Below are 21,073 nucleotides of genomic sequence, written 5' to 3' on the forward strand. Positions count from 1 at the left end.
TGACAATGCGAACTTGCAGTATTTTTTTGCATCAAGCATTATTCCTGTTTTCATCCTTTTAAGGACTCACAGCTACCCACAAGGTCTCCCTCAGAGACTAACTCCTCAGATGTAAGGAACCATGCTGTCTGAAGGATAAAACTTACACTGGATGTAGGTCTGGTGCTGACCCCAAACTGGCAGCTGCAAGCTTCACCATAAACACAAGAGCTTTCTGGTCCAAAAGCAGAGCTTGCTTCTGCAAGCCAGCTTTCCAACCCACAACTACATAACAGGTTATTTCAAATAATTATCATCTACACACATAACTACTCCTGCAGCATAGAAATAGCAGGAAGTATTACCGGGCAGGCTAGAATTTATTTCTTAGCTCAGACAGACACACAGAGGTTGCTGCTTCTCAGCCTAAATAAAGCTTAGCTATTGGTAAAAAGAGAAATCTGTACCTTTGTATCATCCTGGGACAACTCTTCAGAAGCCAAGCTCACAGGACCTGCAAGAGCAAAGTTTGCTGCCTTTTATAACAAGGAAATTCAGTCTGGGTCTGCTTTGGTTTCTGCTGCTGGTCTCTCTCCTTTTTCAGATAGGAAAGGGGACACAAGAAGCACACAGGCAAGCCAGAACAATGGACATGGGCAGCCCATGCATCTCCCCGCAGCAGCAATCCCGTGGGCAGCATGCAAGCTGGATGCACAACAAGTGCTATTTTATTGTCACAGTTATGTTTGGGCTGATTAACCCCCACACACTCAGAAAATCAACAGCTCAAGGACTGTGCCCCACACCAATGCCACAGAGCAGCTGAACTCTGCTTTTCTTCTGCAGGGATGTCATGCATTTTCTGAAATCAGACTTCGCGTTTTTAACCCAAAAAGTAAAAAAAAAATCTTCATTGTTCTCTTTTTTTGTTTGTTTGGGTTTTGGTTTATATTTTCTTCCAAGGGATGTGGAGAAGGAGACAGCAACACCAAAAAAAAACACCTCCCACACTTTTCAAGTTTTGCACAAATGCAGCCTGAAGGACTACTGTGAAACAGCAAAGATACAGGAATGTAAATGAACACAAGCCTCATTCATGCATCCAGGAACATTATTGTTTAGCAAACATATTTTAAAATCAAACAAAACTGAAATCATATAGATAGAGTCATCATGGTAAATATGCTTCATTTTATACTGAATCTTTCAACTCTAGGTTCATATCTGTTCTCAGACATCCTCTCCACTTCTCCAGCTCCAGCAAACAGTTAAACTAAGTATGCTTCAGCAGGCAGCATAGGGTGCCTTGAGGTATATGGAGTCTGGGGACCTTTACTGGCATTGAACGAAGTATACACTCAAGGTTTAAAAAAAAAGAGTTCTATCAATACATCTTGGGAAAAACAATTCAAAGACAGCTGCCCATTACCTAAATCACACAAGTTCTGAGATGCAGTTATGTGCCCATTACAACCTGTTGCCCCTGACCTCTGCAGGGCACCTGGACACTGGCAGGAGTTAGGACTGGGTCCATGCTGATCAGTACCACAGACATTCATTTTGAATTAATCCACCCTCTTTAATTAAACTCCTGCAGCACTCACAAATATATCTCCCCTTGCATTCTAATACAGCACAACCACAGAACACAAAATCCCTGGTGCTCTCAAACTAAACATTCCAGACACCACCTTTCAGCTAGTAAGAACAGACTATTTCTTCTGTAAGTGCAGACACCTACTTTAAAACTTCCATGAGAAGATTTTTCTACAGTATTGACATGAACTTGTCATTATTATTATTATTATTCAGTTCCACAATTGTCAGAAATAAAAAGCCATTTTCTCTAGACAATATATACTGTAGCAACAATTGGCTTATCTTCCTGGTAACAGTGTTCAGTCAACTCATGGGCACGGAATTTCAAACTCAGAAAAGAGAAAAGAAAAGCACAAACTATAAAATTAGCCAAAATACCACCTACTTCACTTTTTGTCCTGCATCCTGTCAGGAGAATGTATCACTCCATATATTGGAATTTAAGTTGCTATTGGAGATCAAGATAGCAGCATCACCTTACACTGATCCACTGCTTTCATATGATGGCATTTCACAAGAAATGGAGGAGGTTGGCTATATCAGCCTCCTCTTGTTAACAGCTGAGGGGTTCTGATAGGACGGGGTTTTAAAGGCCTGTTGATCTTGACTTTAGGAGCGAGTAGCTACTACTTCTTGGAACAGCAGCAGTTTTAAAATCTGAGGGGGATACTTTCATGACATGAGTCTGCCAAAATAAAGTCCTGAACTTAGCAGACACTTTATAAAGGAGTTCAGTGCATGCAACTCAGAATGTAGTAAAAAAGCACAATAATTTCATATAATTTTTGCTTCCAGCAGCAACAATTTTAACTCAATTTGGAAAAAAGTTTTTTTTGATCTCCTGAGTGCTGGCAAATGGAAATTTTAAGACAAGCCACTAGTCACCAGTAACCACCATTCAGTGATTTTTAATTTTTTTTACTTGGCGGTTAGAAAACAGTCTGCCTTGCAGAAATATGGTAACAGATTAAATATTAAAATATCAGAGGATGAAAAACCTTTGTTAACTAACACCATACAAACAGTAGTTACAGACTTCTCATGTCTACAAGTAGATATCACAGAGCATAGAACATGCAACATGTTTACTACAATCTGTTTGTGTTGGTCCTGAATACTTACAAAATGTACTTACAATACTTACAAACCTGCTTTTCCAGGTGTTGAAATGAATTTTTTTTTAAACATGTGCAAAGTAACTCTGATGCGTGAAGGCACAAAAGTCCACAGCTTCCACTGAAAACACATATAGCTAGGTGTGCCTATGCCAAATATCTCTGGTGCTTATCAGAATCCAAAATGACTGTAGATGTCCTGAACCGGAGACTCTCTCACTCTCTCTCTGGGCTATGAATACCCATTGATGTTTGCATTCTGCTTGTGCAAGTCAGACCAAGTTAAAGCTGCTTTTTGTGAAAAATACGGAAGTAATCATCACCTACAAGTCACATTGGCCAAGTGACTGCCTCATGTAGACTGCCAATGAAGGCCATTCACTTTCTATCCCCACGTAGCAGCATAAAGACCACCCTGATCAGAGTGGAGTGCTCAGGTGAATACCCAGAGTAAGTGCATTTTCACACTGTATCAGCAAGGTCATTCACAAAATCCGTATAATAAATTCTCACTTGCACTTACAATAACAGATATGTAGCTTGTAACTGTTAACAACTGCTTATTATTTCTCTTCTAATTTAACTTCTAATGGCAGAATTGTTGTTGCCTGAAGATGGACAGAAAAACTGGGTATAAAGCTATTTTTTCAGCACTAGCAATGGCAGCATATACATTTAAATTCAGGACTTTGTCCCTATTTTACCCATACTTGAAGTTACTAGCTGATGGCCCTCGAACTAGTCCCCATCCTTTCTTTCCTTGCATCAGGTCCTGGTCCTGTCAGCAGTTTGTGCAGGTGCTCAGATTTCTGCTGCCCTCAAGGAAGGTTGATGGACAATTGATAAAAACTTTTAATTCATTCCTAAGAATCATACATAAGTCCCCAAGCCTCATACTTCTGATGCTGAAGAATGATACTTTTTTGTGATTTTCTCTTCAGCTCTAAGACCTGCTTGCTCTGAGGTACACAGGGAGGTATTTTGGTAATGAAAGAGGATTCTCACCCGCAAGAACAGTCCCACAATCCTTGCAGAGGTAAACTGCTCACCAAAAATAGTGAACATCTAATGGAAACAAATGAGTATTTTGCCACATTAAGAAGTTTAGGCCGGATCCCAGAACTATCTGTACAAACCATTACTCTGCTCCTATCTTTATTAACTTACTAGGCTTTCCTGGAATTTGCAGGAGAGTTCATTCAGTTAAACACTGCCCTCTCCTGGAACCACCTGACATTTTTCTAGCTCTTAAAATGGAATCAGTTAAGGCTTTTCCAGTCACTAAAAACGTCATAATATTCTGTGAACAGTTTCAGTCTGACGCTGGAAAACCAAGCTCTGTGGGGAGTATCATAATTTACAAAACTCTTGTAATGTATGACTTACCTATTCCACTGTTCTCTACTAAGAGGTCTCTAAAACCATATGAAACATGATCTTTCTGAATAAATAAATAGTATATGAATCTGGGCCAACTTTCTAGAGCTTTGAAAGATTGCAACATTATGGAATAAAAACACTGTACCTTCTACAAAGCGTGTTGTACTGCAGGGCATTTTTGGACCTTCCACTGTCTCAACTTCATTTCAATTAATACTCTACAAAAAAAATCAAAATTACAGTAACTGTATTTGATGCCCATGACATTTATCTGAAAACTCAAGAACAAGAACAACTCAAGAACTCAAGTATCGAAGACTGATAAACACTTATGTTATGAGCAATACTAAAATGACAGAGAAATTCCACAAAGAATATTTTATTGGCTACCTTCCAGAGGAAACTGACAGCAATCCCTCAAGAGGAAAACCAATAAAATATTTTTCACCACAGAGAGAAGTCACCTCCTGCTTACAATACACAAAAGATCCAAAGGAACTGATTTGCCATTTGCATTTCACTGCTTACAGCCTTCTTCTCTATGAGAAAAGCAGCACAACAGCTTTGCACAACAGCTCAGCTCCATTCAGAATTCTAGTTTACATTAAAAGCATCCCTGTAAAGCAAGCAATTTTGATGGATAGGTAATACCAAAAGAATAAACTGGGACTAAACACTGACTGCATGACAGACCCAGTCTGGAAGCCAGGAGACATTCCATTCCCCATGTCCGTAGCCTCTGGCCAGGCTGCCCCCTCACTCAGATACACACCAACTACATCACTCCTGCTCAAAAGGAAGAGGGGGCTGGGATACAGTCTCCTATTTTAGAAATTACTCTCAGAAATTAAAAACAAAGTGGGAGGAAGAAAGAATGGATTCTTTTGTATCCTTTCATCTACCACTCTGCTCGCTTCTAGTCTTTCCCTCTAGTAGACTGTGTATTTGCCAACTACCAAGAGCTGCAAACAGAGAAAAAAACATGGTAACCTGAACACAAAATAAAAAGCCAGGGATGACCCTGGGCTGAATACTGCAGCCAAACTAATTTGAAAGCCATGAAGTCCCACCTCAGTGGGGCAAGTTACATTTTTCTTTGCTCATCTCTTGCTATGCTAGGCAGTTTCCCACTTGAACACCTGTCAGGCAGAAAAAGTCAAAAGAAAGTATTAAATCTGTCCATCACAAGACAAAAAAAATTACTCAAACGATCATAAACTATAATAATCATTTTGGATTATTAGCCTGGCTTGCCCATTCTGGCTTCTTTTATCACTCTGACACATTTCAAATGTATCCATCAGTCCCCAGATCTCACTTCCTCCCACAGAGACCTCTGCCCTGCACTGGCTGTGCTGCCTGCAGCAGCTCAGACTGCCTCACGGATCACCTTCTCCTGCTGCCTAGGTCTCCACTGGAGGTGCACAATGAACCAACCACATCGTCCCACTGGCAGGCACCACTACCCCACAGCAATCTCTGCCCCAAGAAGGTCACACAGAGTTTTGCAATTTCACATTCTTTTTCAGCAATTTCAACTATCTCCCCCATCTCTGTTGCCTAGAGTGGCCACAGGGTTTCCACTTTTTGAAATGCTGAATGAAGGCATGGCTCCCATACAAGTGACTTTAGCTTACTGACAGCTTGTTTTAATTGAAAGAACTGACACAGCAGAGAGTGAAGAATATACTTCAGAAAGATTCATACTTTTCTTGCATGAATAGATGTGCTGCTGTCTGAGCCAATCATCTCACACAAATCCAACACTACATGCCACCATAACTGAGACAAAGCTCCCTTTCTTCAGTTCATGACTTTCTGACTCAAGCATAAAGTAGCAATGTGGTCACTGGTACAGTCTCAAGACACCAGATGTACAGCCTTAGTCTTCTGTAGATGAAATGAATACTCCAGGACAGCAGTAAATTCTATCTCTATTTTAAAAAGACTATGTACTGTGAAATCCCTAATACTTACCAAAAATTTATAATTGCCTCCCAATGCTTTGGATATAACTGAAGAGCTCAAAATTCTTGTTTGCAACAGAAGGAAAATTAATTTTACTTTTGCTTTTGGACACAATACATAGTCTAAAAACAACAGCTTGTGTACAAGAAATTAACTAAATAAACCATGTAATCTTCCCAGTTATTCTGGTCTATTCCTGCTTGATTGAAAGTGCTGCAACACTGATGCTGAGCAGGAGGGGAATAAGGTCCCCCACAACAGAACCTAGACTGCTGCAACTAGAGGAATGGCAAAAGGGGAACCAAAAAATCCAGGACAGTAGACTTTTTCCTGAAGATACCAAATGCAGAATTTTCTAGCTTTTCAGAGTCTTTGAGAATACCTAACATGCCACACTTTCTTTTTCCATTTCAAAGGCTGAATGCAAAAAAAGGACTTTGTGAGTGCAAGAAAAAGGCAATCATATAAATAACAATGCATTCTTGATTATAGTTTTGGTTTTCCTTTTGAGTTCATTATTGCTAATGGAAAAGCCACACACAAATTGCAGGGATTCTGCAAACTACAGAGAAGAACTTTTTTGTATGGCAACAAATCAAAATATCAATAATGTAGTTATGTAAGATTATACATAAGGACTATTACAGTATGCCATGCCTTAAATTTCTATATTAAACATAACATCTAAATAATTTTCTAAGTTTAAAAAAATGCAGCATGAAATAAAGGTAACAGAAGGAAAATCAGTGCCCAAATGAGGAAACCCAAAGCTAAGAATGGAAAAGAAAAGCTGAATTTCAAGACCAGAAAAAAAGCCAACTTTTAGTGTGTTTTTAGCTCACTAGTTTTATGTATGTTGTGCAGTCTCAATCTAAAAATACAGGTAAGCATCTGCATTGCTATTAAAGAACTTATACATTCAAGAATTCTCTTTATTATATTGAATCAAGAGATGTTCTGAAGGATAAGACAACAGTGCTTCAGACATTTTACATTAAAATAAGAAAAACTAAACTAAACTCCATATAAAAAGTCTGTACTCTGTATTTCTACTGTAAATAATAGACATGGGTTGGCTCTTGATAAAGGCTCCCAGGCATTACACTACCGGAAGAATGGAACTAAATTAAATATTTCAAGTACAAACATGAATACAATGGCAATGCAACTGAAGACATAGAGATTTCAGGGACAGATACTCCCTTTAGAGTCCACCATGATTAAAAAACAACTTGGGAGGCAAAAGAGGCTTTTACAAAGTTCTCAACACCTCTTAGGTTCCAGCTTCAGACACACAATGTGCTGCACCTACACAAAGTAGAAACCCACACTAGTAATCACAAAATTATACTGGTGATCAGTGACACAACAGCTTAAATTAAAAGTCTACTCAATGAAAACAAATCCAGCCTGAAAAGTCAGCTGGAAATCATGAAGAAAATCCATGGTACCTGGTAAAGAAGAGGTCTGTCCCAGAAGTATTTTCTGAAGAGCTTAATGTCTGACTCCAGCAAGTGCTGTGCAGTGTGACTGAACGTCAGCGCCAGATGACTGAACAGAGCTCCAGATGAATGAACAAACTGTATGCAGGCACCCTTGCTGATCTCTGCTCTTGAAATGTCAAGCGACTGACTGCCCTGAAAGCTGTAATGACAAACCCTTTTAGCCACAGCAGATGCCCTCTGCACAGGCAGAATGAGAGCGCTGCCACACTGAGCTTCCAGCTCGCCTCCAGCACAACCCGTCAGGACCCCAACATACCCACCGCAAAAACCAGAGTCAGAAAATCTGAAACAGCCACTGAAAACACAGCTGGGCAAACAAAAATGTACCAATGACTCTTTTCAGCCTTAAGAACACAGAGCTACTTCTAGCTATCAACTGGGAAAAAACAATGTTAGCTCTAGACAGTTACTACTTAAAGAAGCCAGAACGAACAAGCTGTGACAATACCTATTTCTCCTTATTGCTGTAAATGAGCAAAAAAGTACCTTTTCCTGTCAATGTTGCCATATATAGCAGTAGGACACAACTGGCAGCTAGCAGATTTGTTATCCCACAAGAGTGAAAAACAGAAAGTATCTCAAGGGAATACAGTATTGTTTGGACATAACAAGCAAATGAGACAGTCATAACATAATGTACTGTACCCATGCTGTATTTTTTTTTAAGCTGAAGTACAGATAAGTCTCACATAAACTACAGGCTGCATGGAGCCAAAACTGAAAGAACCACATATCAAAATAAAAATGCATCCTAATTCTCATGTGTTTCTATTTGAAAAGAAAAGCCAAGAGTAAGAAGGGGTGTCTGATGCTTACCATTTGGTATCCCAAGACACATACATACACCCCATGCACCTCCTCAGGACTGTACAGACAGAGCTCCAGACAGCTGAAAGGTGCCAGAAAGCACTTATCCTTTAAGTTATTTGTCAGTGTGGCCACTCTCTGGCAAAACAGAGTCATAACTGCAGCACTGTCTTTGTTGCTGATTCTCCCTTATTTGTTTGTTCAAACTTGAGCTTTTCTATGGTTCTGTTCGTATATAAATATTTCTTTATATATATTTTAAGGAAGGTCTTTACTTGTTTTTATTGTGTCAGGATTCAGCTGATACAGTGCTGAGAGAGGTACCTGATGGTGCAGCTGGTTCTCTATCATTTAACTATTAATTGATTTCAAATGTAATGAAGGACACAAATAATAAACTTCCTACAACTGTAAAAGCAAATTCACCATTTAAAATTATAATACTGGCAAAAAGCAGCAGAAACCAGCACAAAATAGGCAACTCTCTCCAGATAAATAACAGAACTCCCCACATCCCTTAAATGACAAGACTATTTAGAAAAGAGCAAAGAAAGCATTATACACACTTTGTAAAGATCTCAACAAGTTTGGAGTGTCCATTCTGTAAAAACAAATCTAAGGGTGCTGCTCCATCCTCATTAGGTAATGCTAAGGGTGATGACCCTCCAGGGTGGGCTGCCAAGAACTGGGAAAGCTTAACCAAGCCCAACTTCATCACAAGGTGGAGAAGAGTTTCTCTTTGTTCAGGCTCTTAAAAAAAAACACAGCAAGCAGATCAAAATCATCAGTAACAAACCCCAGCATTTTACTTGCTGGGAAGCATCAAAAGACACTTATTATCATCTGCAGAAATAATATAGCTCAGGTTCAGACCAACAAAATCCTTTTGGCAGAAGATTTTAGGTCTTTCACTGAAAACAGCAGTTATATACTTAATTGCATATGCAGAGCTAAAGAATAGCTAAATACTATATAATTTCTTCCATCAAAGAAATCAGCTGAAATTAGATAATTCCAGCTGCTACTTAATTATTATTTCTCTCATTCTCTGTGTGTAATATGGCACTCAGCACCAGTAAATGTCCCAGTGGAGAAGATAGTTAAAAAGCAATTTTCCTGCAATTTGCCTTGCCTCAGCAACACAAAACATCCAGCAGCACAGCCAAGTATCTAAACTAAAAAATTTTAAAAAGATTTAAAAAAGGGATATGATTTCTCAAGGCAGGCTGCTTATCAGGACAGTAAGAAATCGATATAAGCTTATAAGCTATAAAATAAGATACACATACATAGAATATGCTGGATAATTCCTGCTTCTCTCTTCTCAAAAGCTGATTTCATGTGCCAATCCTTCTTCTCCTCTCCACTTTTTAGCACATAATCATCAAGTTCAATGGAATGAAGTTTAAACTAAAGGAGTACACAACCATGACTTAGTCACTAGATGCTGAATCATCATTCACACCATTCCCTGGCCTGTCTACAAGGAAGGATTTATTTGCCTCAATACATATATTCTCAAACAAAAGGTCTCTGCAGTTTAAAGGCAATAAATAAAATATTCTCAAGTGCCACTCAGCCAGTTTCTTACACTGATTTTCTGGTATGAAGTTAAACACAAGGGTTCCTCCATGAGGGTCAAGTATTTAGGGACCATTGCTCTACAGATTTCAGAATAATCAGCTAAAATGTGTTAGGTTTCCAGTGATTTAATAAATGTCACTGAAATTTCCATTTCTTACCCTTCACAGCTTCCTTTTGCATAGCTGAAGGCTGCTGTCATGTCTCAGCCAAATACATCCTCTCGGGATATTCTAACAGAAGAGTTGCCTTCTACAAAGCTGAATGTCTTCTCTGGAGGCAATGGGGGAAAAGTCATTAGCCTCTTTCAAAAATGTTGGACTTAAGAGTGTTATTATATTCAAAAAAATCCTTTATCTCCACATCCCATAGAGCCAGAATTGCAAGGAACTTAAGAAACTTTCCCTACCACTACAGAGGGAAAATCACTGTTGGATCTCCTCTGGTAATACAGTTTTTTATCTGAGTATTTGGTATTGGGTATTTGGTGGAAACCCATCCAGACTTTCTACCTTTCCATTTCAGGTGGAATCAAAACTTCCAGACAGTCAAATACCAGAAAAAGACACTATGCTTCCTTCAATAAATGAAAGAAATTCCAGGCATCAGAGTAAAAGGGAGCTTCAGGGCACAGACTTGAGCACTTTAACAGCCAGCACACCTGAATGTAGTGTCTGAAAACTATTTTTATTGCAGTTTTAACAGAAGTAGACACATTAACAAGACACAGGGAGAATTCTTTATATCAGAATATCACTAAACATTTACATAATATGTACTAAGTATTTGTGGAGCACACATATAAAATGTCACACCACTATTTTTTAAACTTCATCTTACTGTGGCTAGCCAATATGTGACCTGCACCTGCTAGCCCACCTATGCAACAATTTTCTCCATAGGTTTCAGTCTTTAAAATTTTTTCTTGGTCTCCCCATTTCATATTATAGGAAAATATATGTCCATCTGGGCACAGGATCTGCTGTAGGATCCAGAGCCACAGACGAAAGTAATGAATCATGGGGAGTTTTTTTCCTCCAAGGTCTACAAAATATTTCTAATTTCATTCTTTGGAAAGGATGATCATTGCTACATTTTAGTTACCAACACTAACATGATCTATAGTGTTTACACATCTATGAAACAAGACAGCACAAATGTTTCAAAGTTTTTGAGCATGTGCAATCTTTATGCCACTGAATCCAACTCAAGCATTTGCAGACTGCTTTGCTAAATGGAACCATAAGCAACATGGAACCACAGAAATGCCTGGATCAGAAGTAAACTTCAAAGACCACCTACTCCAAAGACTCTGCCATTGACAGGGACAGCTTCCACTAGAGGAAGTTTCTCAAAGCACCATCTAACCTGACCTTGACCAACGCAGCCCTGAAGATCTGACTGAAACTCACTGTTTCAAAGCCCAATCAAACACTACTCATCAAACACCATGGTCTGCTTGGACCTGAGACCCTCTTCTATGGAGGAACATTTAAATAAGCACAGTTAAGGCTTCTCAAAACCTGTGGATGATGTGCTACTTGAAAAATGAGAGACCACAGTACAATTTCCCCCCCAGGCAGATGCGATTTGAACACACACAGCTTCAAATTTCCTCCAAAAAAATAGTCTGTTTTCATCTGATGGAAGCATACCATGTTCTCTCCATTGCAGAGTAATTGAAAATAGGGCATGGTGCAGAGGGAAATCCAGGGGATGCAGGGCACAAAAGCAAGAAAACAGCAGACTGACTGACTACAACGCAACAATCAGCTAGGAGAAGTCTCTGCTGTTTAGACGTGGATGCCTTTCTCATTATACTGCTGTCAGAAGTGAAAAACAATGCTCAAAGCCCGGATCTCTCACTCACTCAGAGCCTAACAGTTCAGTCACAGTATGAAAATGTGTGCCAGTATCTTCCCTTTCCCTAGCTGTATATCTGAATAGAGATTGATAACATCATCTGTGCTTTGCATAGACAGCACTGGCCCCAGTGCTATTTCTGTACTTCAGAGTCTCCCCTGAAAGGACTTCAGCAGACTCAAGGCTGTGCTACCCGTCTGAACCCCAGCAGAAAACCTTGTCTGGAGTCTTTATATGTACACCAGGGAGTTCATGTTTAAATACACAGAAAAATATGTGGTCCAAAATGCAGACCCTGAACAAATATTATGCATTCACAGGAAAAAAAAATAATTTCAGAATTGCTTCTTGACTTGGCATACTGAAACTCTGCTAAAGTCTTGATGTCTAAAGTGCTAACACTTTAGACTTCAAGCTGTGTTCTTCAGATGCTTCCAGGAGACCATACTACACTACACTACACTGTTAGTAACAAGACAGCAGACACACTAATCTAGTTAAAACACATGCAAATACATTATTCAATATTAAGCATGCCAAATATCTGTAGATGTAACCCTAATCCTCAGACTAAATGCATTGAAACAAAAAGGTAAACTTTACTCTGAACATTGGCCTGTGGCCACTGGGTTTCAATGTATACTATAACATAGCAAAAAAAGCCAGATAAGCTTGCTCTGAGGATGATAAGATTAGCACTTTCCCACTCAGCAAAAAGGGAGTCCTTAGATAGCCCTGATGAGGAATAGTCTTCTCTCTGCTCCAACACTGCAGCAAATAAAGTTACTCTTCTGCAAGCCAGATCTTACAAACACTGCAGTATGAATAAGTCTGCTGCAAAAGAACAAGTTTTAAAAATAACAGTAATTAATCTTTGTCTTCTGAAACCGCCATCTAAAACAATAAGTTCTACTATCTCACCACAAATAGTCTAGTAACTGATCTTTATCTGCCTAACCTAACAACCTCCACCTAACCTTATGCTAAATTTGTTCATGGCCAGCTTGAAAGCACACAGTAGCCGAACCACCCAGCAGGTTCAGTGTCTGTTCTCAGCCCTGATATACTTAGTCAGAAACAACACTCACATTCCTCCCCGTCCTTTACCTCTCTAGATGATATGTTTGCTAGGCTACTCTCTTCTTAACAGTCCCACATGGCTTGCCCAGAAGTGAACAGAAACCAATGACATAAAGCAATTACTAATACCTTCATGAAAGGAAAATCTGAAATTTGAACTGTCTACTCTGAAGGATAAATGGAAAGTTAAGTACGCTCTTCAGTACAAGGATTTTTCACCACAAGGGGGGCAAAGCACTGGGACAGGTGGCCCAGAGGTTACAGACTATCTGTCCTTGGAGGTGTTTAAAACCTGATCCTTAGCAACCTGATACAGCTCCAAAGCTAGCCCTGCTCCAAGTGGAGGGTAGGACCAGATCACCTCCAGGGACACTGGACTTGGTCACCTCCAGGGACACCTCCATCCAAAATCTGCTGTTGTCCTATTCCAGAATCAGCAATACCAAAACAAAAGAAAAAAACACACAAAAAAATTTTTAAAAGACATGATAACTGATAATAAGCTTTTTAAACAGACCTGCCTATAAAAAAAAGATTTTCATTAAAAGATGGCAAAGTTCTGAAACAACAGGAGGTTAGCAATTCTTTCCCTTAAGAACAATTTCTAGTTTCAGTTCTCTACTTTTACCACCTTCACTTATACTCCCTCACTGTGGCAGAACAAATGGCATTTTCCTACACTTCTCACTTTATTTTCCCATACCCCTGGGGAAGAATTCAAGTGTGGCATAAAGGCAGGGAGGAGGGAACCACAAAGAAAACACAACAGAAAGAAATCTATCCAGAAATAAACCTACACACAGACCAATATTGTGGAAAAAAAACCCAACATAATTCAACTAGATTCTGTGGCAAGCTAGAAGAAAATAAGGAAAAGAAGGAAAGCACAAGACTTCTTCAACATATTCATATTTAAATGGTACAAAATACTATTTAATTTCAATGGTATAAAACGCCATTTTCCATCAATGTACAAACAAAACCACTTCTATGATTTGAAGGACATGCTGCTGGCTGATTCAGACAGGGTCAGCTACTGCAAGGTAGGCGGGGCTGTAAATGACAGGCACTATCAAGACTGTTTTGCATTGCATCCATCCCTGTTTTCCAGCCAAAACATTCTGTTTGGGTTACACAGAGCTGAGCCAAACAGTCTGTTTTCAACATTTAAAAAAATCCTTTTGTTCTTCCTTGCGCCTGAATCCCTTCCTATGTCAAAAGAAACTAACTAAAACCAAGTATTTCTCTCTGACAGAAATTACTAAGCCCCTTCTGGGCTCTGAATCTCATTCATTTCCTGGAAGGAGACTAAAAACTCCGAGACTGAAAAGCAGGGGGTGACATCAAAACTGGCTAACAAATTCAATTTTTTTCCTGGCTTCATACTTTTATACATTACTACTATTTTTTAATTTCTCCATTAGGAATGAGATTATTTATAAAGTTGTCTCCAGTGCACCCCACTTCTGCAAAAACCCACACAAGTGGTTTTGTTGAGGGACATCAGGCTACAATGCTTGAAGTCAGGTATGTGACAGACCATCTGAGAGCATACCCACGTGAACCAACTCCCAGAGACTGGCATCAATCTACAAAAGAAAAGGAGAGAAGATAAAGGTCCATTGCAAAGGAAGTCTTGCCCCAGCAGTTTTAGCAGCAGGGGGGCTAGAAAAGGCTTCCATCCACCAGCCCCATGCATCATAGAGCCACACCTACACCTTAGATGGAGTTCCACCCGACTCTACTGATTGGGTGACCCCAGCTAGGATGCAAAACACTACAGGAGATGGGTGTCTCTTGCTGGGAGGGATAGTCCTTGTCCTTTAGCACTGTAGCCAAACGCTCCCCCGACGTGTCTGGTGTAAGATACTTGTATTTTGGACACCACCCAAGTGCAGAATACCAGCTGGGACCCCTTTCAGCCAGGAGAAGAGCAGGGCTCTCCAGCCCAGTGCCAATTGAAGGCTGAGGTCTGGGTCAGAGCACAGCTTTGTATCTTCAGCAGCAGAGTGGCTCCAGAGCCCCACTTCTCTATACTGCCTTCAATAGGAAACTTTATCTTCTGTATCTAATCTTAGAGTAATCACTCTCCTGTCACTCTGTGTATCTCCAAGTGCTCAGTGCTTTTCCCAGAAAAGCCTCCTCATGGTCAAAGGGATCCCAAATGCCTCCCTCTGCCATTATTTCCACTGATCAGGAGATGAGAATCGTACACTTGCTGGAAACCCCTAGCTTGAAGCATGCTTGACAATATCTTGCCCCATGCAGGTTTCTGGGTCAGCAGCAGGCTCTAGAAGACACACATCTGCTTCAAAACACACAGGCTAGCATCCTCCTCCCTCTGCCAGGTACAGTTTCCAAAAGAACAAACTCCTACTGGGACAAAGATTTATCTGTTTCTCTAACTTCCTGAATTTTATGACCAAAACACAATTACCTCTCCTCACAAATCTCCCCAAACCTAGACACACTTATCAGCTGTTCCCAGTGTTTTTCTAACTCTGTGAAGGAGAATAGGCACTTTGCACTCCTCTCCATTTCCTTCAATGGGAAAAAAAAGTAATCTAAAATTCCAGCTGAAGAGGAGACACAGACAGAATTTCTTTAATTTACATCAAAACCCTGACATGCACCAGTCAGGTTTGAGCTTGTGCACTTTAGAAGGAATACCAAGTGAAAAGAGTAACATTAATTACAAAGAAAAGGGGAGGGAAAGAGCCATAAAGGAAAAAGTGCCACAGAAAATGGGAAAGTGTCCCCCAAAGGCAGACTTTAAAGCAACACATAAAGCAACATGGTAGCTCAGTTCATTCCACAAGACCTATCCCTAGAAAACAATTACAGTGCATTTAAGAAAAAAAAATGGAAAATCTCCTTGTTCACAAAAGGGAACTAAACATTGTTTCCTTCTCTTCGATCCACAATTAGTTTTCTTAATTCAGGCTGTAACATTATTGCTTCCATTAACAGACAAAAACCTAAAAGAGCAGTCTTCCTCTTGAAAATAACTGTAAATGGTGGCAAAGCTGGCAGCAAGTGTTCTTTGTTTACCAGCACAGTTAAGTAACCCAGACAACATGAACTCACTCTCTTGACAGCACCTCCAAAACAACCAGAAACTAAGATGCCCTCAGTTTCTTGTCCATAAAGAGCACTGCTTGCAAAGTGCCCTCCTGTGCTCCCCTTTGCCTCTGACAGCTGAGAAATGTAAACCTGTGTTTGTCAAGGATAAAAAAGCCATAGGGAAGATGCTGAACCTATGTCTGATGGTTCTTGGGACTGCTGGTAGTGGAAGGCTGCCATAACCTGATGATGCTAAGGAAAAAAAAGAGTTACTCGGAAGCATTTTTCTCATTCAGATTTATTTCTTCCTTCTCTCGCTTTCTCTTTTTAGTGTTTCTTTCCTCCCTTCCCTCTTTGCATCTTTCCCCCTTTTTTTTAATTTTTTTTTGTAAACAAAAATACTGTGGGAAAATTCTCTTCTTTTTTTCTGGCAGCACTAGCAATTTCTTTAGGTTATCATTTAATACTGATTGTCTCCATAAATTCAATAATCTGGTTCAGAAGGAAAATATCCTTTATCAAGGTGCAATAAACAAAATTGGCTTCTCCCTCTCCCTCCTCCCTACCCCTTTTTCTCCTTTCCTGAAACCCACCAACAAACAAATGTCTAAGCATAGCACCTTTGCTGAGTCCCCAGTTTTCTCTAGCACCAAGATGCTGATCTCAGCATCTGACCACTGTGTGGGAGTGAGCAGCTCTTGTCACAGCTGTCACACAGACATCTATTACAAGTCAGGATTACAAAGAGGGTCGTGCTTTCTTGTTTCTTTTGTCCAGCTTCCTATAATGTGGCCAATAACTCCTGACGTGTGCAACTACACTAAGTTCCTGAATTACCTGCAATGCTCTCTAGACAATCTCTTGGCTCTCTTTATCCAATCCTTCTTATACCTTATAAAAGGAATTCAAACATTTTTCCTGAATACCAAAACTCCTATGACCAAAGAGTTCCTCTATCTTTCCATCAACCCTTACATTTCTAAATCCTCATAAAAATCAATGAAGTCAAAAAACAGCAGATAGTGCAATAGTTTTCTCCAGCAACATGTCACTCAAAAGTATTTTTTCCAACAAAAATAGCCCTACAGCTCTGAAAACTGACTGAATCACAAAAGTGTTATGCCCTAAGTAATGCTGGATGATAGCACCCATATATTTTATAACATTCATATTAAAAAGAACATCTTGACAATGTCAAGTGTCAAGATACTTCCAATCTTTGGTACGAGGAGTCATAGGGACAGCAAGCAGGGAAAGTTCTCATTCTACTTCTAAATACTCATAAATTTCTAGATCCTATTTCTCACCCATTTTGAACTTTCAGAGCATGTAGAAAAGTAGAGGGATAATCTTTGATTACCTCACTGTTGAAAACGAAGGACTTCTTCTCATGTGCTGAGCATGAAGCTCTCCAGACTCAGTCCATCCCCTTCTCCCTCCCTGTCCTTCCCCTCTGTGCACAGGCCTCCCTCAGCCACAGACAGCCCTCAGCTTTGCTTGGCTTTCTTGGCTTTGGGGACAAACAAACAGGGATGGGGACAGCACAAGGAAGCAACTCCAGTCGGTGCTTCTCAGAATCAGGAGAGAGGATCAAAAGGATACAGAAGTTAAAGAAAAATTATACAAACTGCCTAGAGGAGAGCAAAATAGGTATGAGGCCCAGCCCAAGCCTGGACCTCAGAGAGAGACACAGGGAAGGAGTAGCCTCCCTTGGATTGAAGGAAAAACTGTCCAGAAAGCTTTCAGGAGTCCCCCTGAAAGGGGGTGGGCCCAAACACTGCCCAGGCGAGAGTCACTGAGAGATCCCACTGTAAATGAGCATTGCTACCAGGTCCCAGGAATTTGTTTTGTTTATTCAGAAACCAGGCAAAAGACCCTGGCTTCATTTAAGTGCAGCATCTGTTGTACAAAAAGAGATGTCACTTCTTCAAGTGCAACTGTGCCCACGAGGCAACCCCACCACAGTATGCTGAAGACGTGCTCGTCTAACACTTCAAATGTTCACAAAGACTCTGTATGGCAATAGGGGCACATATCCCAACTCTTTCGGCTGCAATGAAATTTCATTTATGTATAGCATTTTAATCTGAAAAGTGAACAAAGTATGAAAAATACATAGAAACAAAAAACACAAGATCTATAAAAGCCTTGCAAGGGCAACATATTCTTTTTCCATATAAACACTGCAGTACACCTGAAAATTAACAATTATCACAACTGAAAATTAAAGAATTTTGCTATGTGGATAGCAGTTGCCCTGGCAGAGCTTACTCTGAGATACCGGCTGAGATGATCTCTCACTCTCTGGGCCTACAACACAACCAGGATAACCTTTCCCCATGTTTCAAGCACGTAGGTACCCAGCTGGCTATGCCAAAGCATCTCTAAGTAGCCCTGGCATCCTGCTGATGCTTCTGGGTTGGGTTTCAGCTGATCGTTTACATGTAAGGTGATATACCTTAGATAAGCCTGTGAACAAAACCACAGCTGATTTCTTCATGTTTTGATACAAAGTCCTCACTGCTAAAATACAACAGTTTTTCCAGAAGCTGAGCAAATATTTACTCCACATAAAATGAAACAACTAACAGCCTTTTTTTTCTCTCCTGTCTAGCCAATATTTGAACGAGACTTGGTATTTGGTTTTACAACTGTTTGCAACAGACAGACAAAAAACATTCTTCAGATTTTAAGTTATCTGTCATTAAGAATTAGAAAGATTTAAAATGTGAAAAAAGCCCTTACCCAAAGAAATGAGCTTAATTGACATGTTTTTATTTCCCAAAAGCTTGCATGCATCTCTTTCAGTTTGGCTGACATGGAAACTGCCTGTCTTCTAATTTTCAGCAATTTAAAGTACTAAAAGGAAAACAGCCAAAACTACCAAATTTTCAGTAAAAAACATGTGAAGCTATCAAGTATAACACAGTTTCCACCCTCAGCTATAAATCAGCTGACTCTGCAAAAGAAAAATATACTCTTCAGCAAACCCTATCTACAGTTCTTTGTTTGCAATGAAACCTGAAACTAGGAAAATCCCACCTGATTTTGTTATGAAGTTTTTCAGTAGCATAGCCTAACATAATGTCTCACAGGTATTTTCATTCCACTTCCTCTACAACTAAAAAAAAAACCACTTAGAAACTTGTTTAATGATATTTTCCCCACAGAATAACCACAGTCATAAATGAAGGATAAACATTGACAGAACAATGGCAAAAACTATGTTCATTCTGCACACTGGAATGCCTACAGTAACATACTCTCCTCTGACTATTACCTTTTTCTCCCAAGACAAAATATCTCACTTGGTTAGAATTATGGCTGCAAAGCTTCATTATACAGTTCTTGCTTCTTTTAAACAGAGCTAATTATAAATAAAGAACTGCATTCACAGTGAGTCAAGGCAGAAAAACCTTCTAGGGAGACAGAGTTACAACAACCATCCTTTTTAACTCTCTGGGCACAAACCAAATCTCTGATTACCCCTCTCACACTTGGAACAATTTTTCATATTAACCACAAAATAAAGCACAAGAGTAGAGAATCTGGACCAAACAGTGAGATATTCTCCTCTGAACGGTGCACCAAACCACTGATAAAAGGTTTCTAACTTCAAATAAAACTCTACCACCTTCTGGGCAGCTTCCAAGGATGTTCCAGGTTGAAGGCAACTTTTCATAAGCAACAGCCATCATCAAGTCATTATCCAGTGATTGCAGATCTTTCGTCCTTAGCCCAAACTTATCCAGCACCATCTTGTGACTACTGGCAGTGACAGGTTCTGCGTGATCAACCAGAAAGCGAGACAACTTGCACATGACAGATTCTCTCAGTAAGTGATGGGACAGCTGCTGAGGACCACAGGTGAGAAACCCACTGTGTACTTTAACAGAGACACAGAAACTGCTTCTTGGTATCCATGGCCTGTAATTATAATCTAAATTAATCACTAACATCATCTGTGTTCAGAAAATACATCAGTTATTTTTCACTCTCATCCGCATCCAAGAGCTGTGGCTGCTCATTCAGAATTATTTTATTCTTCCCTTTCATTACATTGATTTGTCTTAGACATCCACCAAGCATTTATACTGATGAACTTGGATTCAACTAGACTTGAACTGATAGTCCTCCCAATTATACCAACTTGATTAATTCTAGAATCAGTCTTTTTAGGTGAGGGTTCTTCAACCACAGTAGAAAGAATTAAAGATTCTTGGATAAGCATTAAGAAAAATTAGATGCTCTTGAAAAGAGTGGGGTTGTGGCCTGCAAAATTAATTCTGAGTAATACATCTATTTATTAAAACTGATTTTGCATTTACCCAGGCCAGAACCCAAAAGCTTTTAACTAATGCACTCTTCAGGGTCTTGGCAAACTTGATTAAATGCTGTATCAATTTTATTACTTATAGCTGGGACCCTCCCAGTCCAAGGGAGTTTTTCCCTTTAACCTCATCAGCATTTTGTCTTTCTCTCCTACTCCTTTGACATCTAAGGCAGGGTGGATGCCTAAAAGAGGATATCTAAATGAGGTGCAAGCTGTACCTCTCACTGGAGAGTTAAACACAATGTACTAAGGGCCCAAGTTTAAATTTTCCATTGTGTTCTGAAAAACTATGAGTACACGTGCAATGTAGTAACTGCAGAAGGACGCATGTACTTGCCACAACTAGTTGCTTTTAAAGCGTTCTGTGCTCCCTTATGTGCAATTTGGCTACCATAGAATAACACTAATATCAGCAAGGATATAGTTTAACCTCACATTTTATTGTAATCTGTTCATCTGCTTTTGTCATGCTTAAGGGCTGCCTGTAGCCATTGGATTTTGCTCCTCCCCCAGAAGCAATCATTTAACAGTGTCACACAATATGCTGAGATCTTAAAAACAAAATTAAAACCCACTTGGAACAAGCCTAGCATTCTATTTTTCCCAGTTGTAATCCATGACAATTATTTAGCATTTACAGGTTCAGAGGAGTCACTATGTAACAGCAATGAACTTCCCTTTTTTATACTCTGCACTTATTTTCAGACTCTAAATCCCCTTTAGAACACAAGAGAAAACAAGAAGATCCAATTGCACAGGTACTCCACACCTTATTGCCTCCTACTCACACAAATGAAAAG

General features: G+C 39.7%; 1 protein-coding gene across 1 annotated transcript in view; it reads right to left on the reverse strand.

Annotated features, from left to right (window-relative positions):
• ARHGEF28 (Rho guanine nucleotide exchange factor 28) overlaps positions 1–21,073 on the reverse strand; it is a 119,731-nt gene that overhangs the window by 76,452 nt on the left and 22,206 nt on the right. Inside the window, 6 exon segments of the mRNA XM_054517972.1 lie at positions 447–493; positions 4,219–4,291; positions 7,493–7,685; positions 8,920–9,103; positions 19,575–19,758; positions 19,761–19,867. Of these exon segments, the coding sequence (XP_054373947.1) occupies positions 447–493; positions 4,219–4,291; positions 7,493–7,685; positions 8,920–9,103; positions 19,575–19,758; positions 19,761–19,867 (788 nt within the window).

Source organism: Molothrus ater, chromosome Z (assembly GCF_012460135.2).
Source record: "Molothrus ater isolate BHLD 08-10-18 breed brown headed cowbird chromosome Z, BPBGC_Mater_1.1, whole genome shotgun sequence".
NCBI lineage: Eukaryota > Metazoa > Chordata > Aves > Passeriformes > Icteridae > Molothrus > Molothrus ater.